The 26,323-nt window shown below is 47.0% G+C and overlaps 3 protein-coding genes across 18 annotated transcripts; 2 read left to right on the top strand and 1 right to left on the bottom strand.

The window, feature by feature from the left end:
- Positions 1–325: 325 nt before the first annotated feature.
- PGAM1 (phosphoglycerate mutase 1) lies at positions 326–7,150 on the top strand. Its single transcript, XM_008531832.2, has 4 exons — positions 326–932; positions 4,275–4,549; positions 5,099–5,279; positions 6,035–7,150. The coding sequence occupies exons 1-4, from the start codon at positions 794–796 to the stop codon at positions 6,202–6,204; spliced, it is 765 nt and encodes a 254-aa protein (XP_008530054.1). The 5' UTR covers positions 326–793; the 3' UTR covers positions 6,205–7,150.
- Positions 7,151–10,088: 2,938 nt separating this feature from the next.
- Positions 10,089–16,980, bottom strand: EXOSC1 (exosome component 1). The gene is made up of 8 exons (XM_008531833.2): positions 16,774–16,980; positions 16,551–16,666; positions 14,638–14,712; positions 13,540–13,628; positions 12,491–12,524; positions 11,937–11,987; positions 11,722–11,806; positions 10,089–11,386 (listed from the first exon to the last, which is right to left on the bottom strand). Exons 1-8 carry the CDS (start codon positions 16,802–16,804, stop codon positions 11,280–11,282), a joined length of 588 nt encoding a protein of 195 aa, XP_008530055.1. The 5' UTR covers positions 16,805–16,980; the 3' UTR covers positions 10,089–11,279.
- ZDHHC16 (zinc finger DHHC-type palmitoyltransferase 16) lies at positions 16,960–26,206 on the top strand. Of its 16 annotated transcripts, XM_070559901.1 has the most exons (14): positions 17,065–17,188; positions 17,567–17,608; positions 20,347–20,389; positions 20,634–20,881; positions 21,063–21,257; positions 21,411–21,499; positions 21,860–21,888; positions 22,526–22,659; positions 22,797–22,844; positions 23,690–23,775; positions 24,419–24,542; positions 24,754–24,824; positions 25,622–25,758; positions 26,029–26,206. In XM_070559901.1, exons 4-13 carry the CDS (start codon positions 20,639–20,641, stop codon positions 25,734–25,736), a joined length of 1,134 nt encoding a protein of 377 aa, XP_070416002.1. In that variant the 5' UTR covers positions 17,065–17,188; positions 17,567–17,608; positions 20,347–20,389; positions 20,634–20,638; the 3' UTR covers positions 25,737–25,758; positions 26,029–26,206. The 16 variants fall into 16 exon arrangements, with proteins under 16 accessions (XP_070415966.1, XP_070415969.1, XP_070415980.1 ...); XM_070559879.1 differs by lacking the exon at positions 17,567–17,608 and having other exon boundaries at positions 17,023–17,188; XM_070559908.1 differs by lacking the exon at positions 17,567–17,608 and having other exon boundaries at positions 17,049–17,188; positions 26,119–26,206.
- Positions 26,207–26,323: the final 117 nt, after the last annotated feature.

Below are 26,323 nucleotides of genomic sequence, written 5' to 3'. Positions count from 1 at the left end.
CCGAGAGTTTGCTTCAGTGTTGGAGGCCCAGGAGGCACTGACTAGAGGCTGTGAGAGACTGAAATAGGTAGGCCAAACAGACCCGCGCTAAAGAGTGGGGCTTTGGAACCAGCAGTCACAGCCAGTTCCCTTTTGTGTAAAATAGGACACCAGTGTCCACTGAAATGAGATAGCAAATACTAACAGCTGTTCACTGAGCACCTTGCAGGTAGCCAGGCACCAGCTAAGTATTTATGATGTCTATTTACAAACGAGGCTAGGCGACGTTACACGACCTGCCCAAAGATACGAAGCAAATAAAGTGAAAGTGAAGACTCATACACGTGTGAGAGTCAAGTTTTGCGTCCGGACGGGAAAGTGACCTGGCAGGAGCTAATAATAAAGGCCATCTTATTACGAACGATGGCTTAGGAAAGACAATACCAGGAGACGTGAGTGACTCGCGGACACTCCGGCCGGTGCGCACGCCCGGCGCCGCCCGCAGTTCCCACCGCCCCTGGGCGCTTACGTGCGCTCCGTGACCGCCGAGGCGGACGCGGGGCGGGCGGCGCAGGCCGCATGCGCCCTGTCGTCCTCGAGCTCGCCGTCTCCCTCAGGCGGCCGTGGCGCTGGCACGGGGCGCATGCGCACACTCGGCGGACGGAGGGCGGCCCCGAGCGAGTGGAAAGATTTGGGCAGGCAAGTGCGCGGGACCCGGGCGGTGGGGCGCGAGCGCGCAGGCGCGGCCGGAGGCCGGGCTGCGACTCCGGAATCTCAGCGAGCCCCAGTCTGCGCCCCACTCTGAGTCGCCGCCATGGCCGCCTATAAGCTGGTGCTGATCCGGCACGGCGAAAGCGCGTGGAACCTGGAGAACCGCTTCAGCGGCTGGTACGACGCCGACCTGAGCCCGGCGGGGCACGAGGAGGCGAAGCGCGGCGGGCAGGCACTGCGAGGTGCGGAGCGGGCCGGGGCGGGCTGTGGGTGGGTGCTGCGAGGCCCGGGCGGGCGCCGCTCGCTCAGGGCTGCCTGAGTCGCCCCCGCGCCTCCCGGAGAGGGCCGAGAACTTGGGCTTCATCTCTCTAGCAGTGTATTTTGCACTGGGCCCAGGGTGGGGGACCGACTTGCTCAAGGTCACCCAGTCGAGTGTGAGCGGTCTCCCCGCAGCCCACTGCGCTCTCTACGAGATCGCCTTGCGAAATTCTCCCTCTTTCCTGTCTGGGCATTTAGTAACTCGGGGACGGGTTATTAAATTGGATGCCCTGTGTTTTACAGCAGCTGTAACCAAGCCTTCTCAGGAGGGGGCTGTGGATCCCGCGCTGTGGCAGGGTGGGGGTTGGGGGTGACGCTGCGCTGGGGGGCCCAACAGGTTTCAAGAGACAAGGAATCACGTGCTTGTGTAGGCCTTTGCTGTTCAGCATTCCACAAATCCTGTGTCTGAAATACATCCACAAATGTAATTGAGTGAATGAATGAATGAATGAATGAAGAATTTGAGTTGACTCTCTCCACAACCCCATAAAGTAGGCAGGTTTTATCCTCCTTCCCATCCCTCCCTGGCCCTCTTTTATAGCTGGGAAAAGTGAGGATTGGAAAGATGACTTGTCTGAGGTCGTATCTTATTCCTGGTCCCGCGCCCTAGCCCCGACTCTGCGGTTGAGTAACAGGTAAGTGCCAGGAGCTGGTAGGCTGCCGGCCAAGGACTCCGGGCAAAGGTGGAAGTGGCGGTGAGATAAGCTTGCCTACCCAGGCTTGCCCCCTGCGGCAGACAGCGCTCTCTGATTTTGGAATGCTAATAAGGAAGTATTCCCCGCTGCCAGCAATTCAAAGAATCTCTGAACTGCGGAGGTACTTCCACTGAAGATTTGGGCAGATCCACCCTGCTCCCTTCTAACCTCTGGACAAAGCAACAGCCATTTTAAAGGGTCATTGATGCCTGGTTGATGTGGAACAGCTATTTGTCCCAGGTGGCTCTCTCTAGCTTCTTGCCTTCACTATAGATCCTTTTGAAATGAAGCAAAGGTTTGCAAAGCCTGGGAAATGTAATCCTGCTGCGGGTATGTGTGAATGCTTGGGGATGGCCTGGTGTGACCTCATAACCATTTAAGAGAGGCTGGGGAAGGCACCATGCTGGTAAAGGAGGCCATTTTCTCTCCTGCTGCCTGGCAGGAAGAACTGATGGGCCTCTGGTGGTTTGCTGATGACTAACCCCAGGAGAAAGGAAATTGCATCTGTCTTCTAAGACTGATCAAATGGTTAAACTTGAATCTCTCTTTAAAATAACAGACCCTGTTTCAGTTTTTAAATAAATGTTGGTAGCATTAGTTAAAAAAAAAGTCCCATTTAAAATCTTAATATCAATTATGGGCATCACAGATGATTATATTAAAAAATGAAAGACTAAATGCAAAAACTCTCAATGATGAAGACCATCATGATAATCTACTAATATACAAGACCTAAAATCAACATATGACATTCACCAGAGCTTTAAGTGGTATAGGGTTTATAAAATCTTGAGTCATTTCAGGAGGAAGCTAGTGAGACCCGTTTCCCATGCAGTCTTACTCCTGGAGGAGGCAGAGGTGGTCCCCTGCATCCCTGGCAGTGTCCTAGGCTATGCTTCTGTTTAATGGGCAAATTAAAGGAAGAGGCTTTAGAGTTCTCTGGTAAGAGCCCCAAGGGGAACTGCTTTTCTCCTGTGGGACCTGTTTGTGTATCCATTGTGAGGCACTCCATTGCAAGTGGAAATAAATGCAGTGAAACAGCCAGTAGCTTTTCAGTATGGGAGCTGAGGCTTGCACTGTGGATATTCACTTCCCAGTGACTCAGCCTTTTATTGGGGAGCCATTACGGTTAGGGAGGAGATGGTAACCGAGTCTACTAGGACCTGTCCTGAAACCCAGGGATGAGATCTTCTTTTCCCTTGTGGTTAGTGGTGGGTTTCCTGGTGATTAATCCTCCCTTCCCCCATCAGTGTGGTTCTTACTGGCCTCCTTCTCAGTTGAATGACTGGCAGAAAAATTCACTTCACATTTCATTAGTTACTGTTGGCAAACTCAGTATGAGACAGTACCCAGGAAAGTTTGTGCTGAATTTCAGAGAGGGCCTTGTAGCTTCATGGAGAAAAACAGGAAGGTTTTCCTGGCCCACTACATAAGGAAAGGGCCATCTCCCCATTAAAGTGGGAGGAAGAGGAATCTTTCATGAAACATAAGATGAATTGTTGTAACCCACTGGTTGGGCCAACATAACTCTTGACTACCACCCCTCAATAACTACTGTGTATGAAGGAGAGATTCCTTTGTAAAGGAATCAGTCCACAGCACTTGCTCTTTCTCCAGTGAGTGGCTTCTCCTGAACTTGGTACAGCAGTTGACCTAAGTAAATACATTGAGGGTACTCAGGAATAGGCTGGCACTTTGACTACAGGAGGGAGGAACTGTGGATGAGGAGTTTCTGACGTGATTTCCACACTCTAGTGAAAAATGCAGCAAACTCAAGTTTTACCAACGTCCTCTAAGAGCTCTTTCTGTGTCCTGATTGTTGGAAGGTTAAAATCCCATTTCCACTAGACCAGAGGTTAAAGTGGACTGAAATACATTAGTATTATCACTCAGAAGTGACATGTCTAACTAAAACACAAACATCAGGATCCTTAGAGGAGTTAGGAAAATACGGAGGTAGCTAGAGGTGGTGGTTGTGAATTGGATTTTGGAGTCACACAGCCTGGGTTTTAATCTCCCCCACATAATTGCTGTGACCTTGGATAGTTTGTTTAACTCCTCTAGTCTTTATTTTCCTCATCTGGTTAGATGGGTTGCAAGGATTATAACCTCGTAGGATTGTTATGAAGACTAAATAAAAACCAACAAAGTACTTAGTGCCTGACAGATGGTAAGCTCTCTATAAATATTAGCTATTGCTATTAAGAGATTCCACTTGTTTAGGATCCTTTTCTTGACAGAACTGCAGCAGAAATAAATTCTTAAAATGTGCTTAAGCACAGCATTCTGGGCATTAGGGTAAGCTGCACAGATTGCAGGTTGGCTGGTTGATAGTACATTTAGGCCTTGGGTTAGGTGAACTATTGGGGAACTACTGGGAGGCATGTTGGCAACTATAACATACTGTTATACATACAGCAAAATACTGTTTTTCCTACTAGGATATACAAAAGAAAATATTTAGTCAAATAATCTTCATTTGGACTATCTATATGGGAAATTTATATGTAAGAAAATTCTGGCTCCAGAGTAGACCTGATCAACTTATCACTTTGAACTTACAATTTCCAGATGCTGGCTATGAGTTTGACATCTGCTTCACCTCAGTGCAGAAGAGAGCAATTCGGACCCTCTGGACAGTGCTGGATGCCATTGACCAAATGTGGCTGCCAGTAGTGAGGACTTGGCGCCTCAATGAGCGGCACTATGGAGGTCTGACTGGCCTCAATAAAGCAGAAACTGCTGCCAAGCATGGCGAGGCCCAGGTTAAGATCTGGAGGCGCTCCTATGATGTTCCACCACCTCCGATGGAGCCCGACCATCCCTTCTACAGCAACATCAGTAAGGTATGGACAAACCGAGATTTGGCTCACTCCACCCATGACCTGGGGATTAGAATCTAGGCCTCATTCTTTTTTTAGCTTTTATTAGTGTCTGCCTAGTCCCATTGAGTTTATGATTTATGATAAAATAGTTGAAAGGTACTCTCCTTTCTCCGAGGAATGACTTTCACTTGTTAAAGATTTAGTTGATAGTTTATGTTGTTTATCTAAAAGGCATTTATATCTCCTTTTTTATATCTCTGTTGCCATATTTTATAAAACCCACCCGTAGCCTTAGGGCCTTCCTAAGCCACTTGCAAGATAGTGAATTGGGAAGAGCCTTGTAGCCTAACTTTTTTTTTCTTCCTTTTCTAAGTTAGGTTTCTTTTGAACTGTTAATCTTCCCAATAGTGGGTAATGGAGGGAGGGGCAGGATGATGATGATCCTCTTTCCCAAGCTCTCAGCTGCATTCCCTGGTGAGAGACCTTCACCCATCACTTTGACCCCTGAGGGGATGAGGAATGGGCAGAACAGATGCAGCTGCTAATAACTGGTGAGCTTTTGTTGTTTAGGATCGCAGGTATGCAGACCTCACTGAAGATCAGCTACCCTCCTGTGAGAGTCTGAAGGACACTATTGCCAGAGCTCTGCCCTTTTGGAATGAAGAAATAGTTCCCCAGATCAAGGAGGGGAAACGGGTATTGATTGCTGCCCATGGCAACAGCCTCCGGGGCATCGTCAAGCATCTGGAGGGTATGTACATTTTTTAAGAGAGGGGCAGGGATAAAGCAGACCTGCCATGAATCAGGGACTGATTTAGTACCAAAGAGACCTTCGGAAAGGGCTAGACATATTGATAGCCTAGAGACAGTCTAGATTTGACTCCTAGTGGAAACACACCCTCCACCCTTCTGTGTCAAAGCATCAGCTGCAGAGGCAGCCAGACTCCCTGGGTGCTTGTTATACACGTAGAACCTCAGGTCCCATTGCAGACCTGATTCAGAAGCTGCGTCTATCACCCAGGTGATTCAGATACACATTACAGTATGAGCTGTCCACCTCCCGACTAGGATTGCCAGTTGAAACTGCTGATTAGATCCTCTTTAATCACAACTTGGTGCAACTTCACACGTGAACCTCAATTTGCTTCTTAAATTATTTCACCTGTGGGCATAGAGGCCCAGATGTGCTGATTTTTGGCAAGCTGGGTGGACTATGTAGAACATTTGAGATGTGTATAGTCTTGCTTCGTTTTGGGCTTCCAGACCCCTCTTTGAGAGAGATATCTGCAGTACACACCTTTTATACTTTTTTTTTGCTTTTCAGTGGCTGAGAAATAAGTATTGGGGGTGTTTCTTGAGTGACAGATTTACCATAACAAAGATCATTACTGTTATTACAAATATCAGAAAGGGTGTCCTGTTTTAATTCCTACCGAAGTCCTTTGCCACCTGGACGGGTGATGTGGATTCATGTCTTGCTTGGCTGATCATGATGGGTATTTTCAGGTCTCTCTGAAGAGGCTATCATGGAGCTGAACCTGCCAACTGGTATTCCCATGGTCTATGAATTGGACAAGAACTTGAAGCCCATCAAGCCCATGCAGTTCCTGGGGGATGAAGAGACCGTGCGTAAAGCCATGGAAGCTGTGGCTGCCCAGGGCAAGGCCAAGAAGTGAAGGCAGGCAGACTTCTTTCCCAAGGACACCCCCCTGCCCATCCCATTCCTCTGCACCTCTCCTCTGCACATGCCACACTGACCACATCTGTAGGCATCCTAAGTTGTAGCTGCAGATGGGGACTGGTGGTTCCCAATTTCATTTTAGCCATTTTGTCTCTTGCACCCACTCCCTTCACACAATCTAGTCAGAATGGCACCTCTGGGGCATGGGTCCTCAGTCCAAGCCGAGGGAAGACTCTTAGCCAAGGGAGTTGAGAGGTAGTAACTCTGGGGTTTTAGCTAGTGCTTTATAAGGACCTGCTTAAGTAGGGGATAGGGAGGAACCATGCCAAGGTGTGACCAATGAGGAGAAGCAAGAGAACCGATTTGTGTTCCCAGGAGCCAGTCCTGTACTATTCTGTAGTCAGGTGCCTACTTGGCGGGGGCGGGGGGGGGGGGGGGGCTCTAGTCATTCCAGTGGAAAATGAATGTAACTTGCATGGTGATTAAAACAAACATTTCCTCCCTGACCCCAGAGGAGCTGGCTCCAGAAGATTGGGATCAATCCTGAATGTTTCTGTGTTGCATTTACTTTTACAAAAAATAAAAGTATATATATATAAATAATACAAAACAAAAACCCTTCTGGGGTTTCTAGTGGCGGTTGAAACATTCCCACATGTGTTCATTAGAATATAACCATTCCTCACACCAACATGGGATAAGCTCCTTGACTTCTAAGGTGTAGGAGTTCATCCTGCTTTGTGTTTTAGAATCCCTCCCCTGGCTTGTTTTATGGCAGTGAAATGCCTCTTGATCATGTCCAAGTGTGTCTTTCATTGTGTCTGATTTTTGAATCATGTTTCAGTTGGTTGGCTCTGCCACTTGGGCCCAGTACTCACTTTCAGCATAACTATACTAAATCTTTTCTCCAGATCAGTATAATAAAGGAGTGATGTGCAATATTTTTTGTGTGATGTGTAATATCTCGTCTGAGAAAATCAGCTTGAACATTCCACTTGAAATGTCTCTCATTACCCAAGTTCTTGCTCTACACAGGCCCCAAAATCGTGTATCTCACTAGGTTTTCCAGTTCAGGTTGGAGAACTGAGGTGGGAGTGGGAGGTCTTCCTGGCTGAGCTCTCCATTCCCATTGCCTCTCTATAGTTCTTGCTCAGTAGTGCTGGTTACTGAAAGCCCCTTGACTGGGAAAGTAAAATTCTGAAACTTCATTATGGCCTCTTTAGAGTAAGGCAAAGGCTTGTTTACCAGATTTTTTTTTTGAGATTAGCACCTGAGCTAACATCTGTTGCCAATTTTTTTTTCCTTCTCCCCAAAGCCTTCTAGTACATAGTTGTATATTCTAGTTGTGCTATGTGGGACGCCGCCTCAGCATGGCCTGACAGGCGGGCGCCATGTCCCCGAGGATCTGAACTGGCAAAACCCTGGGCAGCCTAAGCAGAGCGCGCGAACTTAACCACTTGGCCACGGGGCAGGTCCTTAACTGGTTTTTTTTTAAGCCAATCCTTTTCTATTAGTAAGTTGTAAACCTGATTCACACCTTTCTTTTTGGCCCCTAAAGTTTTAACCCTGTCAGTTAACTAATTAACACCCTGAAAAATTACACATAACCTCATAAAATGACTTGATGCAGGAGAAAAGGAGTATAATTACGTTATATGCATAATTGGGAAGGGGCATACTCACATTTACCTTCTCTCTAAGGCCTCTGAAAAGATCACTGGGACATGAGAAAGCCCATAAGGCAAGAGACAGCCCATAATGCTTTTCTCTTCTAGTAGGAGCCAAGTAACACACTCCATCTATTAAGCTCTTATGAAGCTCCTCTGTGCCAGCCATTGGGTGAGGCACGTTATATACATAACCTCTAATCTTGACAACCTCTGAAGGGGCTGGTATCCCCAGTATACAGAAGAGGAAACAAGTCGAAAAGATGTAGAAATTTGGCAGAAGGTACACTACTAAGCACTGGAATCCAGATGAAGGACATTAGTTCAACTAAATGTTCTTGTTCTAAAATTTAAATACTTTTTTGGGTTTATTTTTTGTTTTTACTGAGGAAGATCTGTCCTGAGTTAACATCTGTACCAATCTCCCTCTATTTTGTATGTTGGTTGCTGCCACAGCATGACCACTGATGGGTGGCATAGGTCCATGCCTGGGAACTGAACCTGGGCCACCAAAGTGAAGTGCGCTGAACTTAACCACTAGGTCATGTGGCCTTCTATGATATCTGGAAGTAGAGCTAGGGCACCTACTTTTTCTTTTTCTTCTTTAAACATGGATGGGCAGTTTTAAAGTTCACTAACCCAGGCTGAGAACCACTATTCCAGGCACAGAAAGAATATCCTCCTTGTCTCAACCAATTTCAGATTAGCAAATATCACCATCACTAAACATCACTTTTGGGGCACAGCAGTTCAGTCAGCTACCTGTACACTCAAAACATATTTTATTCAGCAGTTGGTATGTGTTAGGCACAGTACCAGGTACTAGAGATTCAAAGATAAGACAGAATCCTGCCCTAAAAGCTCAGGCTAGTAGGGGAGACAGGCACATAACTAACTTGTAGTACAATATTGGGTGGTTAACGGTGAGGAAGTCTAACCCAGTCTGTAGGAGATCAGAGAAGGCTATTGTCCAGTTGTTTCAAATGCTCTTTTTTTTTTTTTTAAGGTATGCTTTTTGGTGAGGAAGATTGGCCCTGAACTAACATCTGTTGCCAATCTTCCTCTCTCTTTTTTTTTCTCCTCAAAGCCCAAGTACATAGTTGTATATCCTAGTTGTAGGCCCTTCTAGTTCTTCTATGTGGGATGCTGCCACAGCATGGCTTGATGAGTGGTGTATAGGTCCGTGCAGAGGATCCGAACCAGCAAACTCCAGGCCACCAAAGCAGAGCATGCGAACTTAACCCCTTGGCCATGGGGCCGGCCTCTCAAATGCTCTTCTTTATGACACCATTTTTTTAGTACTATTTGAAATGCTAACATTTCTTTATTGTTTATTTGTCATCTGTCTTCCTCCACTAGACTGTGAGCTCCACAAGAAAAGGATTCTGTCGTTTTCACTGCTTTACCCGCTAGCTCCTGGAACAGTGGTGGGCAGAGCAGTCGCTCACTATATATTTATTGGATAAATGAAACACTCATAATTAATAAACCAATGTCAATTTGGAGAGCCTCTAACTGCAAGCCCAAGGTTCTGTTCAATACTAGGAAAAAGGAGGCACCACAGCACAGGAGAAAGAACCTGGGCTTTATATAAGACAGAACCCGGGTTTGAATACTGCTCTGCCACTTGATGTCTGTGTGGCCTACAGCAAATTAATTAATTTTTCTAAGCCTTAGTTTACTTCTCTGTAAAATGTGGAAATGATCGCTACTTTCCAGGGTCACTGTGAAGTTCAGAGATAACATAGTAAAATGGCTAACACTGTTGTTGAGAGAATCAATTGGTAGCATCTTTTTGCAAGGCATTAGGGAGAATCTAACTAAAATTCAAAATGTGCATATTCTTTGACCCAGCATTCCACTTCTAGGAATCTGTTTGGCAACAGAATCACAGGCATGAAAAAGATTCATGGTATATAGATCTTCTCTGCAGCACTGTAAAAGAAAAATCTAAAGTTTTAAAATACCTACCAATAGGGGACTGATTAAACAAATTACATCAAAGTGTCTAGCATAAGGCCTGGCATTCAACAGATATTTGACAGAAGGCAATCAGATGTATAATAATAATATATAACAGTAATATTGGCATGTCCTGGGCACTTTTATGCATTTCTTCCTCACAATAATCCTATGAGGTCATACCATTCCAGATGAGGAAACAGACTTAAAGAAATGAAAATAACTTGTTCAAGTATCAATGTCAACATCCTGATTGTTATAATATACTTTAATTTTGCAAAATGACACCATTGGGGGAAACTGGGAAAAACATACAAGGGATCTCTTTGTATTATTTCTTGTAACTGCACGTGGGCCTACAATTATCTCAATAAAATTTTCAGTTAAAAAACAAAACAACCTAACCTGCTCAAGGCTAGCAACTCGAGCATACAAACCCAGGTGGGCTGACTCCCAAGCTCACCCTCAACCACCATCACTACACAAAGAAGATATGGGCTCCTCAAAGAGCATCTCAAGAAGTGAAATCTCATAATTCGTCTTTCCTTCCATTCCCTCTGCAACTTCTCCACGCTTAACCCTCATCCCTTCCTCATCCTCAAACTTAAGTGTTCAGTTCTGCTTCTATAGTTTGCTGGGCTTCTCTCTCTGCCTTGAATATCTTCACTTATCTAAGTTCTTTAATTTCTTTTACCTCATGTCACAAATCCTTCCCTGGCCACTTCACGTGATAGTGCTCTCCCCCTCTTTTCAATTCAGATTTAAGGAACATTTCCTGGAGTACCCACTATATCAGTAATATTATGTTGACCAGATGACTTTCAGAACTATTCATGATACCTGAATCAGCACATGCGTCCTCTAATTTTCACTAAACCATAATCTCCCTAAATGAGGGAATGTATATAGAGTGCTTGACCAGTGGCTGGCACATAGTAAGGACTCAATAAGCAAAAGTACTTAAAACAGAACATAAGAAATATAAAGACTAGAGATTAGGCTTTGTCCAGAGCAAGCAAGCACTTGACACGTTAGTTAATGGGTGCCACCAGGCAGACCTCTGCTCTAAATGTCATGACCCCATTTAGATTCCTTTCCCTACTCAAGACAACAGAAACCATAAAATCCTTTTTTAAAAATATTTTCTTTGTCAATAGCAAAAAATATGTATTTAGAAGACTGTCAGAAGGAATAGGCTATTTCCAGCATTATACAATTTGTTTGCTGGTGCCTTTGAAAGAGGAACTTATCACCCAAGAGAATGAAATCCACTGAAAGGTTCACAGGAAAAATGTTCCACCTACAGACTAAGTCTCTGGTAGATTGTTCTAGAGGTGGTTGCTCCAGGTGTTTGAATAAAGACAATGGCATGTTGCTGTTACTTTCATACATGTACTCTCAGAAACAGCTTACCCCCCTCCACGGGGTAAAACGTGACTTCTTAGGTCTGCAGGAATTCAGGCTGTACTCGAGCCACTTTCCGGAATTCTTTAGTGTGGGTCTTAGGGCACTGCATCTCACACCAGCTGATGGGCACCATCTGGACACCTGGGAAGGAAAAGCTGGTGTTGGAGCTAGGACCCCAAATATTTGCCTGGGACCCTTCTCTTTTCAGCTAGGTATGAACTGAAGTGTCACAAAGCTACCTAGGGAACCTTACCTCATACAGAAAAAAACTTGTTTATTCCACTGACTTATGGAGTAAGTCCCACTTTTCCTTAGATTTATATAAGGAGAATCATTCTAATCTCAGTAGTAACTATCTATACATATATGATTTCCTAGGTAATTAAAAAACAAGGGAAACGAGGAAAAACAATGGATTAATCCAAAACCATAGCTCCTAGGGAAAGGTAAGCATGTGGAAGCATGGACTGACTCACCCGATTCACTGTGGGCCACCACGACCCCCAGCTCATTCTCAGCAGTGGTCAGGAGGTAGTTGGACTGTGCATCACCTAAGGAGATCTAGTCACATAGGATTGGTGAAGGAAAATGAAGAGTTATAAGTCTTCCCTCCCATAGCCACCTGAGTTGTTTCTCTGCTTTCATTTCTTCTTTTGACAGAAGACCACAAAGCTACTGGAATAAAGGATACCACTTTGGCCAAGACAATGTCACCTGGGCGGAAACTCTTGTAAATTTCAACCTGTAAAGAAAGAACAAGAGTGTTAAGTGAAAGCTCTCAATCAGGTCTACATGAAACTACTAGCATCCCTGGTAGAGCCAGTAAACTTTCTAATCTCAGGGGGTAGAGGTTATCGTTACTTTAGTCAATCAACAACTTTTATTGTTTCTACAGCATCATCATATAAACGAAAGATTTTGAACTCAGTTAACTTGATCAGGAATCTGACTTGCATAAAGGTACTACAGGTGGCTCTGAAAGGATCCAGAATAAGTCTGAGGAAACAGCAATGAACAAATACCTGGCTTCAAGGCCAAAGAGTAGATTAGCCCCCTTCTGGTTAACAGAGTGAACAAAAATTGTATGGAGAAGAAAGGGACAGTGAGGTGAATTCCATACTTTCCAGTAGGGAACACCTTAAACTTCCTTGGACCACACATTCCTATAGAACTTTGAAATTCACTGGAATAATTTAAAAGGACTGAGATTCCTAAAGCCATGGAAAAAAAGAACCAACCAACAACCTTGTCTTTTTCAGTAGCTCGGACATCTTCTTTGCTATAAAAAAGAATTAACAAAAAGATTAATTATCTCTGAGAAAGAACTATTCTGCAGACTCCTAGTAGACAAAAAACGCTAAGAGCAGAGAGAACAAGTCATAATTGGGACCCAGCTGCCACCCAGAAGAGCAGGGTGGAGAAGCATCCCTAGTCCTCACTGGAGGACAAAACCCCATTTGCCATTCTTGGATCACACAGAGCAGCAGTATCAACACCTCTGGCCACAGAAAAGCAGATCAGATTTGGCAGGAAAGGATAAGGAACTTTGCCGCTTTAGGAGAGGCTCAACAGAAGCTCTAGAGAATCACACAGAATTCTCAGGGTGGAAATGACCTCAGAAGTTAAATTATCTAGCTCACAAGAATTGTTTGTCCCTTCTCAAAGAACCCACAGGGGAAAAAAGTCTACCATTTCACCCACTAACCTTTTTTTTTTTTTTTAAAGATTTTATTTTTTTCCTTTTTCTCCCCAAAGCCCCCCGGTACATAGTTGTGTATTCTTCATTGTGGGTTCTTCTAGTTGTGGCATGTGGGACGCTGCCTCAGCGTGGTCTGATGAGCAGTGCCATGTCCGCGCCCAGGATTCGAACCAATGAAACACTGGGCCGCCTGCAGCGGAGCACGCGAACTTAACCACTCGGCCACGGGGCCAGCCCCCCACTAACCTTTTTAATGTCTTACAATCCTTGGGTTTAATCTGTACCAAATTGAAGAGAGGAAGGTACTTCCTAACATGCCTTCCACCTTGTTTGCTATGAATCATCCCTGAACCACTAATCTCCAGTTTAGCTCAATTCTTTTTGCTCTATTTTAAAGACCTACGTCCTTAATATTTTTCTTTTTGTCTTAACCCATATAATATTTTCTTCAGGTACTACCTGGGGAGAATCAAAGCAAAAAGAGGAGAGAAATAGAAGTAGAAATTGTAGTTGTCCCTGAAAATTCCAGTCTCCCATTCTATCCTAATCTCATTCCAGGCACGGAGGCAAATGTGAAGACAAGAATACTTCTCACCGGATAGTTCCTCGAAAAGAGTTCTTAAGTGGTGTGGACCCCACATATAGGATGTGTACTTTGGCAAAGCGTGAATTGATGCTAGAGACCTGTGGAATAGAGAGAAGATCAGCATTAGAGTATTAGCAGTTGTCAGCTCAAGGAGGCAGCAATAAACTAGGAATTACAGGACTGTAAACCAAGCAACCCTGCTAAGTATAGAATGTAACACAAGTTAACTCCTACTTATCCCTGCAGAAGTGATAGATGTAAAGTGGAGTAAGAGCCACTCTGGCCACCTAACAGAGTTACTATGAGAATCAAATGAAATAATATGGTATAGGTTTTGAAAAATACAAAAGTCTAACATAAATAGACATATGGCATTGCAGCAAATCTAGATTTTATAATAGATCTTACTAAAAGGCCTGTATAGTGGATGGAATTTAAGCCTACATTTCAGCTGCTGCATATTTGGATCACTGCCTCTCCAGTTATTTTGAGAATTACACATAGATTTTCTGCTGGAGCAATTTATATAAAGAAACTAAGAGCTACAAGTTAATTTAACCTGGCAGAGGGTGGCGATGGGCAGGGAGTACTAATGTATTACAGTTACTGGTCAGTACAGCATTAATTTGTACTTCCACTGCAACACCCTAAAAGACTTAAACGTAACAGGAATGCTAGAGTTTAGTCTTTTGCTTCTCTGCAGAAAAAGGTCTTGCTTCAGATGTTAACAAATGGGCCTCCTTATCACTCTCTGGTGCTCCTGTTCCCCACACAGGTAAAACTATGTACTCAGGGAACCAGCTATGTGAAAGAACTATGCACGCCTGAACTTGCCTGTGTTGATCATTATCTGGCAATCTCTATACCACCACAGTCCAGTAAAACTTCCTGTGATGACAGAAATGTTCTGTGCTGACCAATATGGCAGCCTCTAACCACTGGTGGCTATTGAGCACTTGAAATGTGACTAATGGAAGTGAGGAAATAAATTTTTAATTTTAATTTATTTAAATTTAAATGGACACATGTGGCTAGTGGCTACCATACTAGACAGTGCAGTTCTACAATGATTGGGTGTCCTAAGCAGGGAGGTTAGGACCAACTTACCTTACAGGTTACAATAGCCCCCACATCAGGCAGTAATTGGGACTCTGTTTCTCTCATCACAGACACGACAGGAAGCTACAGAGGGAACAAGAAAACATGAGTATCCTGGCTAAGCCTTGGGTAAAGGTTTCTGTGGCTTGAGAGTAATACAGGAATGCCTTGGCCCACAGCTGAGGTCACAAGGGCAGGTGGACTACAGATTTGTAGCCCAGAGCAGAAAGCCTTAGAAATTCTATGAAATGGGAGGGCCAGGGGGCCACAGGAGGAATGCTGCTGGAAGACATAATCTAACCATTTCAGATTACTTCTAATAAGTTTTTTGGTGATTTTTTTAGAATTTCTTAGTATACAACCATATTGCCTGTAATCATAAATAATTTGACTCTTTCCTCCAAAGTTATACCACTTCTTTCTGTTTCTCATTTTATTGTACAAGCTAGAATTTCCAAATAAATGTTGTATAATGTGGACATACTTGTTTATTTCCATTTTAAGGGAATACTTGTAGACTTTGAGCATGGTATTGGCTGGTGTAAGATATTTGTGAGCCTCATCTTTTATTAATCTCTCCCTTGTTCACTGTGCTTCAGCTCTCCTGGCCTTCTTTCCATTTCACCAACTCACTAAATTGCTTCCCATCTTAGGATCTCTGTTCAATCTGTTATTTCTGCCAGGACTGAGCTCTCTTCACCCACCCAACTCCTATTTAACTTTTAGAGTGAGGTTTAATGTCACTTTTGATGACTAAGGGAGTTTGCCTATTATATGTTCTCATGGTACCCTGTAATGTTCTTTCAAAGGAGTCATCACATTTGTAACTATACATTCGAGCATTTGTTTACATTTGTGTGCGTGCCCCTTGATAGCAGAGATCATGTGTATTTGGCTCATTACCATATCCCTAGAAGTCAGCACTATGCCTGGCACATCAACAGATATCTATATCTACAAAATAAACAAACTCAGGAATGTTAAGGACATTCCCCAAATTGACTAAATAAAAAGCCTCTCATCTTACAGATGAAGAAGAACCTAAAGCCAGAGAATTTCACTTTCTTACCCAAAGCAGAATCTAGTTACCGCCTAAGCTACTAATTCTGAATCCTTTCTACTCTGCTACCTGTCACTTCAAAGGCTGCTTATCTGATCCTGAGTCAATCCTGGATCAGTCTCTGTAACTAAGGAGGACAGTATTACTCACGCATTTAGCAATCTTTTACTGAGAATTTATCTTGTACTAGGCGCTGAAGGTGTGGTGGTGAGGCCTGCTTTCAAGGAACTTAGAGTCTAGTAGGGAAAGTCTAGTGGGCAACATTTAACTGCGTGCTGAATTACAAGCGTTTGAAAGGAAACAAATACAATTCTTTGTGAGCAACAAAAAAACCCCAAAACTCCTCTCAACTAGTGGGTCAAGGAGGGCTTTTCTAAGAAAGTGAGCCCAGAGGAGCTATGTGAAGGATGGGTAGGAATTAAACAGGCTAAGGAGGAGCGAAGCGTGTTCCAGATAGTCGGTGTGTACACAGCCTCTGTGGCAGGAGAAAGCCTGGCGCATCAGCGACATTGCAAGAAGCCCGTGTGACTAGACTGCAGAGAGCGAGGCGGGGATAGGGAGCGAGATGACACCGGAGAGTAGGCGACATTCGGACAGGATTCAGCTCCCTGCAGAGTGAGCTCGCCTCTGCTCTTCCCCCAACTCCCTTCCCCAAGCGTCAGCGACACAACCAAGAGAGACCAACACAACTGGTCCGCGTGGCTGAGCGCCCAGCAGCGCGGATTACAGCGCAAGACAGAGACCAGCTCGTCCCACCGGTGAGCACTAAAGACGCGTCCGCGGCGCCCCTGCCTAACGGCCGCGAAACGCAAGGCGGCGTAGGAGAAAGGTAGGGACGGAGATGGGATGCCGCCCCCTTTACCGCGCCATTCTCGCTGCTCTTCGTCAGGCAGCCAGCAAGCGACGAAAAGATGTAGCCGTGCCGGGTGTAGGTACCGCTGCCCGGGCTGCCCTCCTCCAAGTTACACAGACGTTCGCCTGAAGAAAAAACGCTGCATCAGCCACGCGTCCCCAGGAGCTGCTGGCCATCCAGCCTTCCCGCGTCTGTTCCTATACAGGATTCGCTATGGGCACCGCTCACTTACCGGGAACGCAGTACCTCACGGGAGGCGCCATGATTACCACTGTCCCAAGCTCGAGGGAAAACCAAGTCGACTTCTCATTGGCCAAAATCCAGGCGCAGTTCCGCAGTAAGAAGCACTCCAATTGGTGCGATTTGTCACGTGATCTCCGAGGGCCTCCTTGAGTGGGTACACTCCATTTCCCAAGTTGCCTCGGGAAGGGAGCGGGGGCGGAGCTTCGGAACGCGTCCGCGCGCGCCTGCGCCTGTGGTCGAGGATGGGTTGGTGGCGGGTCCGGGTTTACAGGCTGGCGCTGTGGGCGGCGGGCGATGGTTGGACTGATTGAGCCGGGCCGGGTTGGGCCGCACGGCTGGAGGAGGTGGCCGTGAGCGGCGGCGGAGGTTGCGGGGTTCGATTTGGCTGACTGAGGAGTCGGCAGGTAAGAGCGAAGCCGCGGCCTTTGCTCCCCAGTCCTGTCCCTTTTTCTAGGGTCAGGCCCTGTTCCGGGGCCCTCTGGTGAGCCTGGGTTCCTGCTCTCTCCTCGCCCCTCCCTGCACGGCCCTGCCCTCCAGCGAGGCGGAGCGCACCCTCCGGGCAGCTGTAACGTACGGAGCTGGGAGGAGGTTCCCTACCCAACTCGCCCATTTCACAGATTTAGAAACTCAAATCCAGAGATAGGGTTTGACTTGTCCAGTGTCTCGAAGATAGTTCAAGGTAGACGCCAAAGCGGAACCTGAGTTTTTTGACTTCCAGTCCGTCACGCTTTGACCACGCCACCCTCATTGAGAAAACCTTTTCCCGGTTTTTCTAACTGCAGCATCCGATCTTGCAGTTGGATCCTCTTGAGCGGAGCTCCAGGGTGAGCCTTTCCTTAAACTTTTTCTCTTCCTGGCACGTTAGTCCAGAAGGGGAGTCTGCACGTGAATAAAATGCTCTTGATGATTGACTTCTGTTGCTTGAGACTGCGAACATACTGAGAAGAGCATCTTTGTCCAGATGAGATTTGCCCTGACTTTCATCTCAGTTTTCTCTGCCTTCTAGTGGTTTTGGAATCTATCCCTCCTTCTGCACGCCTCCCGCCCCCCAAATCCAGATTCCCCTTGGGAAACAGTTGACTTAGAGCCTTGGGAAGAGGAGACTGCTGTGGCCTGCAGTCCCCTCTAATTTGGTGGAGATGTTACCATGGCCTGTGGCTACTGCTGAGGGATCAGAGTGCTCCCGGCTTGTGCTTGGGGTGAAGATGTGCTTTGCATTGTTTCCTTGCCCTCCACACACCACACACAATTTTTTTGAGTTCTGCTTTACCTCAGTTTCCTCAGAGGAAAACTCCGCGTGTTTAGTTGTAGCCCCATGGACTACCTGTCCGTCCCCCCCACCCCCTCCCAAACACCACAAGCTAAAATGAGGAGAAGTTTGGCTTCAGACTTTGTTAGCTCAAATCTGATCTGTAGCTCTGCATCTACAAGCGTTCTGTTTACCTATTTGGGTTGATTTCTCATTGGACTTATTTTCTAAAATGCCTTCTAGCCCTTAAGTCTACAATTCTTAGAACAGTTTCTATTTCTCTCTTTGTTGATCATGAAGAATGATAGCAGCAGACACTTATTTAGTGTTATCACATTGGCAGAAGTGCCCTTGTTGTTATTTGTGGGACAGATAGACATCTGGCCAGCCTTTCCTCTTCAGCATCCCTCTAGGTCATTCATTCAACAAGTATTTATTGTATACTTCCATGATCCAGGTATTGTGCTAAGTACTTTATAAACATTTCATTTATATCTTACCAAGTGTATATATGGAATAATAATAAAGGGGTGGAACTGGAAGGGACCTTAGCATTTAATCCTACCCCTTCACTGAATAGGAACACAAGGAAACTGCGCCTCAGTAGAGTTTGGAGATTTGCCGGAGATTCACCCAAGGTCACAGAACTACTTAAGGGCAGAACTGAACCCTAAGTAGGCAAGTTATGGGGCAGATGAGAGTTGGTAAATCGAGTCCTTGAGGCAGGCATTTCCTGTAGAGCTCAGGAATTCTGGAGGTGGTTGAGAACATTCCAAAAAGTGGAGAATCTGAGCAGGAAGGTTTTTTTGGTAGAAAGGAGAGATGGTATATAATTCATGTTTATTACAGATGAGGAATGCATCTTATTTGCAAGCTATTGTAAGTAGGAAACTCCATTAGCCATGGTAAGGGAATGAACAGTGGTGTGGGCAATCTGAGCCACCTGGATTGGATGTGGGGTAAAATGTTTTGTCCCACTCTTACGTTTGGTTGTGGCTGTATGCTATTTTGAAAATTCAAGCTTCAAGCCAAACCATGATTCCAAACAATAGGAGTCCAACTCAAAGGAGGAAGGAAGTTTGAGGTTTTCTTTTTCCCTTTTCTACATTGCCCCTTCATTCTCTTAGCTCTTAGGAAGTGATGGGAGTGGCCAGTTTCTTAATCCTGGTGTGGAGAGTAGGTCCCTACTGAATTATCTTTCTTTTTCTCTGCTGGCCTTGTCTGCTGAATCTTTTTTTGCCTTAGATTGTTACAGAGTTTGTGGAAGGAGGTAATTAAATGTTTTCTTTGAAAGGCCTCTGTGGGGATGAGCCAAGTGCAAGGAGAGTACTTTGCTCCAGTTACTGAACTGAAACCATCCCCACAGTGGAGCAGCCTCCTCCAGTTTCTGCTGAGTTTCGAGCTGCCTGTTAAATAAGTCAGTGGAGTTGCTGAGGACAAAGTAGCCCTAGGGGAAAATCGGATAATTTCCTTCCTGGTGAGGACTTTAATCTGTGGAGTTGATGAAACTATCGTTGAAGGAATCTGAGTCTTGTGGGCAGGTGACCTCCCAGGGCTGTTGGATGAGGTGGAGACCACGTAGAGGAGATGAAGGCGCTTGCAGAGGAACTGTGTGGAGGGCTAAAGAGCTGGGAAGGCTGGTTGGGAAGCTTGGGGCCAAGGGCAGCAACCGCAGAAAAGGGTCTTGAGTGTCCAGCTAGAACAAGGCAGGGGAGACTCATCACAGAGCGGGCAGGCCCTCTGGTCTTTATGAGCCAGCAGCATGGCTCATAATGGAGGCCCCCTCCCACTGCCAGTGGTCTCCTGCCTGTGGTGTTATTCTGCTCTGAATACCTGAATTTGTCTTGACTTCTGTGTCCTTGGTGTGGGGCGGAGACTGGAATTGGAAACAAAGCATCTTATGTCCTGCAAGGGGTAGCTGAGCTGTCCTGACAAGACTCAAGGACCCTCATGCTACCAGCTGGGTCTGGTGGCCTCTAACCTCGGCCCAGAGGGAGTAAGAAGGCTAAGTATCTTTTGCCAAGACTCACATAGCACCAGGGAAGATCTAGGTGCAGGGTCCACGTGCTGTGCACTCACTGCCTGTTCTTTAATGACGAGCAGTTGTTAGGAGGTAGGTTGATGGGCTAGGGCAGACAAAAGACCCCGGGAAGCCTCTGCTACAGTGGTCATGCCCACAGAGCCACAGTGAGCAGCTTTGCACATTGGCCGTGCTCCACTCAGTGGTCTGTCGGCACAGACACTAAAGACCCTGCTTTGGCTTGGAGCTACCTGCCTCTTCCCTCACCCCTTTACTGTGGCCCTTTACTCTAGGTGTGCATCATCTTGGATTTCCTGTGCAACCACGTGGTGGAATGTAAGTAGGATTTCTGCAGCCTCAGAGCCTCCAGACCCTACCCCCTCTAACCTGGTTGGGACACTGTCATCACACGTTCCGTAGAGAAGTGAAGTGACTTTCCTACATCCCACAGCTGGTGACTGGCCCAGCTGGGGTTCAGTCTTAGGTCTTTGCCTCTAAGCTGGTACTCTGGGCCTCTTCCACCAGTGAGGTGGGGAGGGACGGACTTAGGCTGGCCCCTCACAATGGTGTGCTCTCCTAGGAGCCATGCGGGGCCAGCGGAGCCTGCTGCTGGGCCCCGCCCGCCTCTGCCTGCGCCTGCTTCTGCTCCTGGGCTACAGGCGCCGCCGCCCACCTCTGCTCCGGGGCCTGGTACAGCGCTGGCGCTATGGCAAGGTCTGCCTGCGCTCCCTGCTCTTCAACTCCTTTGGTGGCAGTGACGCTGCTATCGATGCTGCCTTTGAGCCCATCTACTGGCTGGTGGACAACATGATCCGCTGGTGTGGGGTGGTGAGTGATGCCCAGGGAGCAGGAAAAGGGATGTTTTGGGGTGGCAGAGGGATGTGTGTGTGATGGACTCACACTGGATTTTGGAGGCCAGTCCCCCTGCCTCCCTGGGAAATTCCTGAGTCTACTTTAGGTGTTGGCAAGCTGTCTCTCTGCATCTATCTGACCTCACTGGTGTTGGCAGGTGTTTGTGGTGCTGGTGATCGTGCTGACCAGTTCCATTGTGGCCATTGCCTACCTATGTGTCCTGCCCCTCATCCTCCGAACCTACTCAGTGCCCCGACTCTGCTGGCATTTCTTCTATAGTCACTGGAATCTGATCCTCATCGTCTTCCATTACTACCAGGCCATCACCACTCCACCTGGATACCCACCCCAGGTGGGTCCCTTGGGGCATGGGGGAAGGAGAGAACTGCACGATGTAGGAGCCAGTCCCAGGAGTGGAGGGAGAGTGCCTTGGTATCCTTTGGGGTACAGAACTGGTGCTGCCACATGATGGTGCTTGTCACAATGTTTTTCTCCCTTTGTACAGGGCCAGACTGATATCGCAACAGTCTCCATCTGTAAGAAGTGCATTTACCCCAAGCCAGCTCGAACACACCACTGCAGCATCTGTAACAGGTGGGTCTTGCCTTTGCTCTCTGGGAACCCCAGCTGTGACCCTTTTGCTGTAGCCCCAGGCCAAACCTAGACCTGGAGTTTGATAAGACATTTGTGAAGCCCCTGTGATGTGCCAGGCAATGTGACACCTGGTCCTGAGAGTTAGGCGTTATCACCACTTGTGGAAACTGAGGTTCAGAGATGAGTTACTTTGTCCAGTATCATGTAGCCAGTGAAGCAGGGTTTAAAGCAAGGCCTGGCTGTCTTCAAAGTCTGTGCCCTTTCCACCTCAGCAGGATGCTGGTCCTTGTAGGAAAGGATTGGCACTGACATCTCAAGAACCCTGGCCACCGTAACAGAGCGTGTGTCCCTCCCTCACAGGTGTGTGCTGAAGATGGATCATCACTGCCGTATCCTTTTATTATTTCTTCTGCCTGAGGCCTCCTTTAGCTCCAGAGCACTGCACAGGTTAAGGGCCACAAACCTAAGGCTTCTAGCATCACCCTGCAGAAATACTGGGCTCACGAGAAGTTAGTGGAAGAGGAGTTGTGAGGGCTGACCATCTCCGGGGGGGGGGGGGGGCGCAGGCTTACAGACTCTCTGGGCTGGATCTTCTTGGAGCAAGGCATCTATTCTAACAGTTCTTTCTTTTGTAGACTGTCATGCTAACATCTGGTGAATGGAAAGAAATGTTTGGGCTTTAGTGGTTGTCCGCTGGCTGTACCAGATAGAGCCATTGGTCCCCCTTTCCTGTCCCATACAGATGTCTGGTTCAGCCCAGCTAGGTTGAAGTACTAGCAGATTCATTTTACTGAAGGATTTCAGTTTTCATGGTTTCCTGTTGGGACTTGTGAGGGCTCTGAAAAGCTTTAACACTTTCACCTCAACCTCTGGAAAGTCCCATATTTTCCTGTCTTTGGAAAATAGTTCTTGGTGACTGGAAGCCCTGGGCTTGGATGATATCATCATGAAGCAAGGATGAACCATGAACCTGGACACCCCCTGAAATTGTGTATTTGATCTTGTCCTTAACCCTTCCTCCACCAGCCTGGCTAAACAACTGTGTGGGCCACTATAACCATCGGTACTTCTTCTCTTTCTGCTTTTTCATGACTCTGGGCTGTGTCTACTGCAGCTACGGAAGTTGGGACCTTTTCCGGGAGGCTTATGCTGCCATCGAGGTGAGCCCATCATGAGGAGCAGGGCAGCTCAGTAGAGAGAACTTTGGGGAGTGGCATCTGTCCCTAAGGAGTGGGGCAGGTAGCACGCCATCCTAGAGGCCTGAGAGTATAACCAGCACTGTTTTCCATCCCCTTAGAAAATGAAACAGCTCGACAAGAACAAACTGCAGACGGTTACCAACCAGGTGGGCTGTCCCCACCCCACTGCCTCCTGCTGCTCAGGCCAAGGGGTATAGAGTTGCTGAGGCTACTGGGCCCACCTGCTAGTCGAGTTGTGGAGGCTGGCTGAGCGGCCACAAGAGATTGGGGGCATTGTGGGAGACTGTTTGCTGTGGGCAGACTAAGTGGCCTGGGGGCAAGCTGGAAGTCCTTGGTTTTTGGCTCTCTATCCCATTATCACCTTCTTTGGGCTGAGCAAAGACTCCGCCTTGGTGATGGCCTGAGCAGCAAGGAGTCTGTGTTAGTCTGTGTAATGGGGTTCCAGGGGACAGAGATCAGGCTGGGCCAGTCTGATCATCCTGTGCTCCTGGTCTGTCTGCGTCCACATCAGGATCCTCCCTTCTCCTTGGGCCATTTAGGACTCCTTATTCTGAGCAGATCTTGGGCTCATAATTGTACCTCTGCTGCCCTTTTGGTCCTGAGTGGAGCTCACAGTTCTCCTCCCTCCAGTCATTCCATTCTGGTTGTGGGTCTGGTCCTCTCTGGGGATTGCAGCCACACAGTGCGAGTTCTAGCTGGGGAGTGGAGTGGCTTCCCCTGGAGCCCCATTTGTGTTGTCAAATTGACATGCCCAGGGTTGGCTCCTCCTGTGCTTTGCCATCCTGTCCAGATCCACTCTGCCCAGTGTTTGTCCACATGATGATGCCGCCGGGCTTGGTCCACCCATCTGGCTGCTGCCCTGATTCCTGTGTGGCATAACCCCCTATTTGCTTATCCTGGGCTTGCATCACTTCCCTGCCTGAAGGTGCAGGGGGCTCTGCTGGAGACCAGCAGAGCAAATGAGCCAGACATTGCTGTTTTCTTTTTCTAGACTTATCACCAGACCCCACCACCCACCTTCTCCTTCCGAGAAAGGGTAACGCACAAGAGTCTTGTCTACCTCTGGTTCCTGTGCAGGTATCCAATTCTCATTTTTTTTATTTTGAGGGAGGGGCAGCTTCAGAGAAACCTTTTGAGGTGCTCACATGCAGATAGGAACCCATCCCTGTGTGAATTGCTGCTGTTCTTAGTCCACTTTACATTGGCAGAGTCAGTGCTGAATTTTCTTCAGCATTTTGGGGCAGGGAACAATAAGGATAATGGCACTGAGTGTGTGTTATGTGCCAAGGTAAGTTAATTTCCTACCTAAAGGATAGGTGACTGCATTTTATAGATGAGGAAAACCACCCAGTAGCGGTGAAGTAGGGGTGAAGTGATTTGTGGCATGATGCATGGCGAGGAGTGGTGGAGCTGGAATCTGAGTTTCGTGCCATCCCATTCTAACCCCTGGTGCTTTTACTACCCTCTGCTGTTTCCCATTATGATTAGTAATACAGACTTCTCTCCCCACTCTCCTTTCCACATAAGTTATTTTTAGCTCATGTTGATCGTTTTTATAGACAGTGAAGTCAAAGTTCCTCTAGGATGTATAGGCTGGGAGTAAGGAAGACTTAGGCAGAGAGGTCCCTAGCCAGTCATTATTGCTCAGCTCATTTTCAGACCTACTTGTAGCCTCCAGCCCCCTCTAAGCTTACCCACCAATCTTTGCCTCTCTTCTTAGTTCTGTGGCACTTGCCCTGGGTGCCCTAACTGTATGGCACGCTGTTCTCATCAGTCGAGGTGAAACTAGTATCGAAAGGCTCACCAACAGGAAGGAGAGCTGTCGGCTGCGGGCCAAGGGCAAAGTGAGTAGGGCTGAGTGCTTGGGGTGGAGGGGTGGGTGGGTAACTGAACCTGATGCCCTGTGAACAGAGGCTATGGTTAGGGCCAACTAGGGCAGGCATCCTAAAAGACCAGAATTTGCCTAGCTGAGCTTTCACTTAGCCAATTTAGGCTCGAAAATTAGAAGGGGATTATGTAAAGGGTTTGTAGAAACATGTTTTTTCTTGGCTCTAGGTTTTTAGGAATCATTACAACTATGGCTGCTTGGACAACTGGAAAGTATTCCTGGGTGTGGACACAGGAAGGTAAAGTAAAACATCTAGACCAGTGCTGTGTGATAGAACTCTCTGTGAGGAGAAGAATGTTCCAGGCCTATGCTAAGACATTAGCCACTAGCCACATGTGGCTGCTGAGCACTTGAAATGTGGCTAATGTACCAATTAATTGAATTTTCCCAATTTAAATGGGCACGTGTGGCTAGTGGCTACCATATGGGACAGTGCAGATCTACACTCTAGGAAAAGAGATCATTGCTCATTTGAGCCAAAGGGGCTTAAGGCCAAAACTTTGTGGTTTAAGTAGTAGATGAGGCCTACAGATGACTACAGTAGAATCCCCTCTGTTCTTAAGAAGGGACCTCCAGGGTAGGGTATGGTGGCCACCGATCACCTCTCCTGTGTATGGCAGTCAGCAGTTCAAGCCAGTAATTTATGGGATTGAAGTAATCTATTTGTGATAGACGTCCTAAGACAATACATGAAGCTAGCTCCCTTAGCCCAGGAGACAAGGGTAAGTCATTTTTCAAATTGCAGCTACTGAGGCAGAACTAAGTAGGTGACCATAAGTACCTGCCACCTCCCTGTCCCATCCTCATTATACTCCTGCCTGTCACTGTGCTTGCACTGGCCCCTTAGAAATTTAGCTTGAAACCTCTAAAGGCCTTCCAGCACTGGAGGGCACATTTTTTGGACAAAATTAGAACTTTTGTCACCTTTGTGACTAATGCCAAGGTAGCTTCAAGATGTCTTCATTGTATCCTTGCTGAGGAAGGAGGATTAGGAAGGAAGACCAAGAACTCAGACATTTCTATCTTCTCTTGTAGGCACTGGCTTACTCGGGTGCTGTTACCTTCCAGTCACCTGCCCCATGGGAACGGAATGAGCTGGGACCCCCCTCCCTGGGTGACCGCTCACTCAACCTCTGTGATGGCAGTGTGAGCTGGATTATGTCAGCCACAACGTGAGCATCACTCTGCTTCCTGTGTTGTCTCAACGGCCTCCAAGGGTAGCTTCTTGGAATCCTTGAGCATAAAGAACCAGTGGGCCTGCCTTAGGGTACCATGCAGGGACAGCTCAAGGACCCATCTCCTGGCCACTGCAGAAGCAAGGCACCATGTGGGAAAATCCTAGGACTGATGTCCCTTTACTCAGGCATACAGACGCTCCAGCCCCAGCCTGGAGATTAGGCAGCTAGCAACCTTGCCAGGTGCTGACCCCCACCCTCCTCCAGGTCACAGCACTGGGGTTGGCCACCACCTCTTCCACTTGCTGTCTGAGAAAACACCTGAATGGTAGAGCTGAGATCCTGGCTTCTCAACAGGGCAAAGATACCAGGCCTACTGCTGAGGTCACTGCCACTTCTCACATGCTGCTGAAGGGAGCAAAAATAAAGGTATTTGATTTTTAAAGGTATGTAGCTTCTCATTCTTTGCCTTTATTGTAGGGCAGCGAAGGGGAAAGTCAGGGTCAAGGCCTAGTGAGTAGGTGTTCTGGTCATGCCACCTGTGCCCTACTTGGAGGGGTTG

The sequence above is a fragment of the Equus przewalskii genome, chromosome 1 (genome assembly GCF_037783145.1).
Source record: "Equus przewalskii isolate Varuska chromosome 1, EquPr2, whole genome shotgun sequence".
NCBI lineage: Eukaryota > Metazoa > Chordata > Mammalia > Perissodactyla > Equidae > Equus > Equus przewalskii.
Note: the sequence above shows the minus strand (reverse complement) of the source record. Positions and strands in the feature narration are given on the sequence as shown.

Coding starts and splice junctions, on each gene's coding strand:
- PGAM1 (XM_008531832.2), top strand. CDS start 794: ATGGCCGCCTATAAGCTGGTGCTGATCCGGCACGGCGAAAGCGCGTGG. Junction 933..4,274: donor CGGCGGGCAGGCACTGCGAG/GTGCGGAGCGGG, acceptor TACAATTTCCAG/ATGCTGGCTATGAGTTTGAC. Junction 4,550..5,098: donor TCTACAGCAACATCAGTAAG/GTATGGACAAAC, acceptor TTTGTTGTTTAG/GATCGCAGGTATGCAGACCT.
- ZDHHC16 (XM_070559865.1), top strand. CDS start 20,639: ATGCGGGGCCAGCGGAGCCTGCTGCTGGGCCCCGCCCGCCTCTGCCTG. Junction 21,258..21,410: donor CACCTGGATACCCACCCCAG/GTGGGTCCCTTG, acceptor CCCTTTGTACAG/GGCCAGACTGATATCGCAAC. Junction 23,776..24,418: donor TACCTCTGGTTCCTGTGCAG/GTATCCAATTCT, acceptor CTCTCTTCTTAG/TTCTGTGGCACTTGCCCTGG.
- EXOSC1 (XM_008531833.2), bottom strand. CDS start 16,804: ATGGCGCCTCCCGTGAGGTACTGCGTTCCCG. Junction 16,667..16,773: donor CGTGAGGTACTGCGTTCCCG/GTAAGTGAGCGG, acceptor TTTTTTCTTCAG/GCGAACGTCTGTGTAACTTG. Junction 12,525..13,539: donor TCTTTTCGAGGAACTATCCG/GTGAGAAGTATT, acceptor TCTTTTTTATAG/CAAAGAAGATGTCCGAGCTA.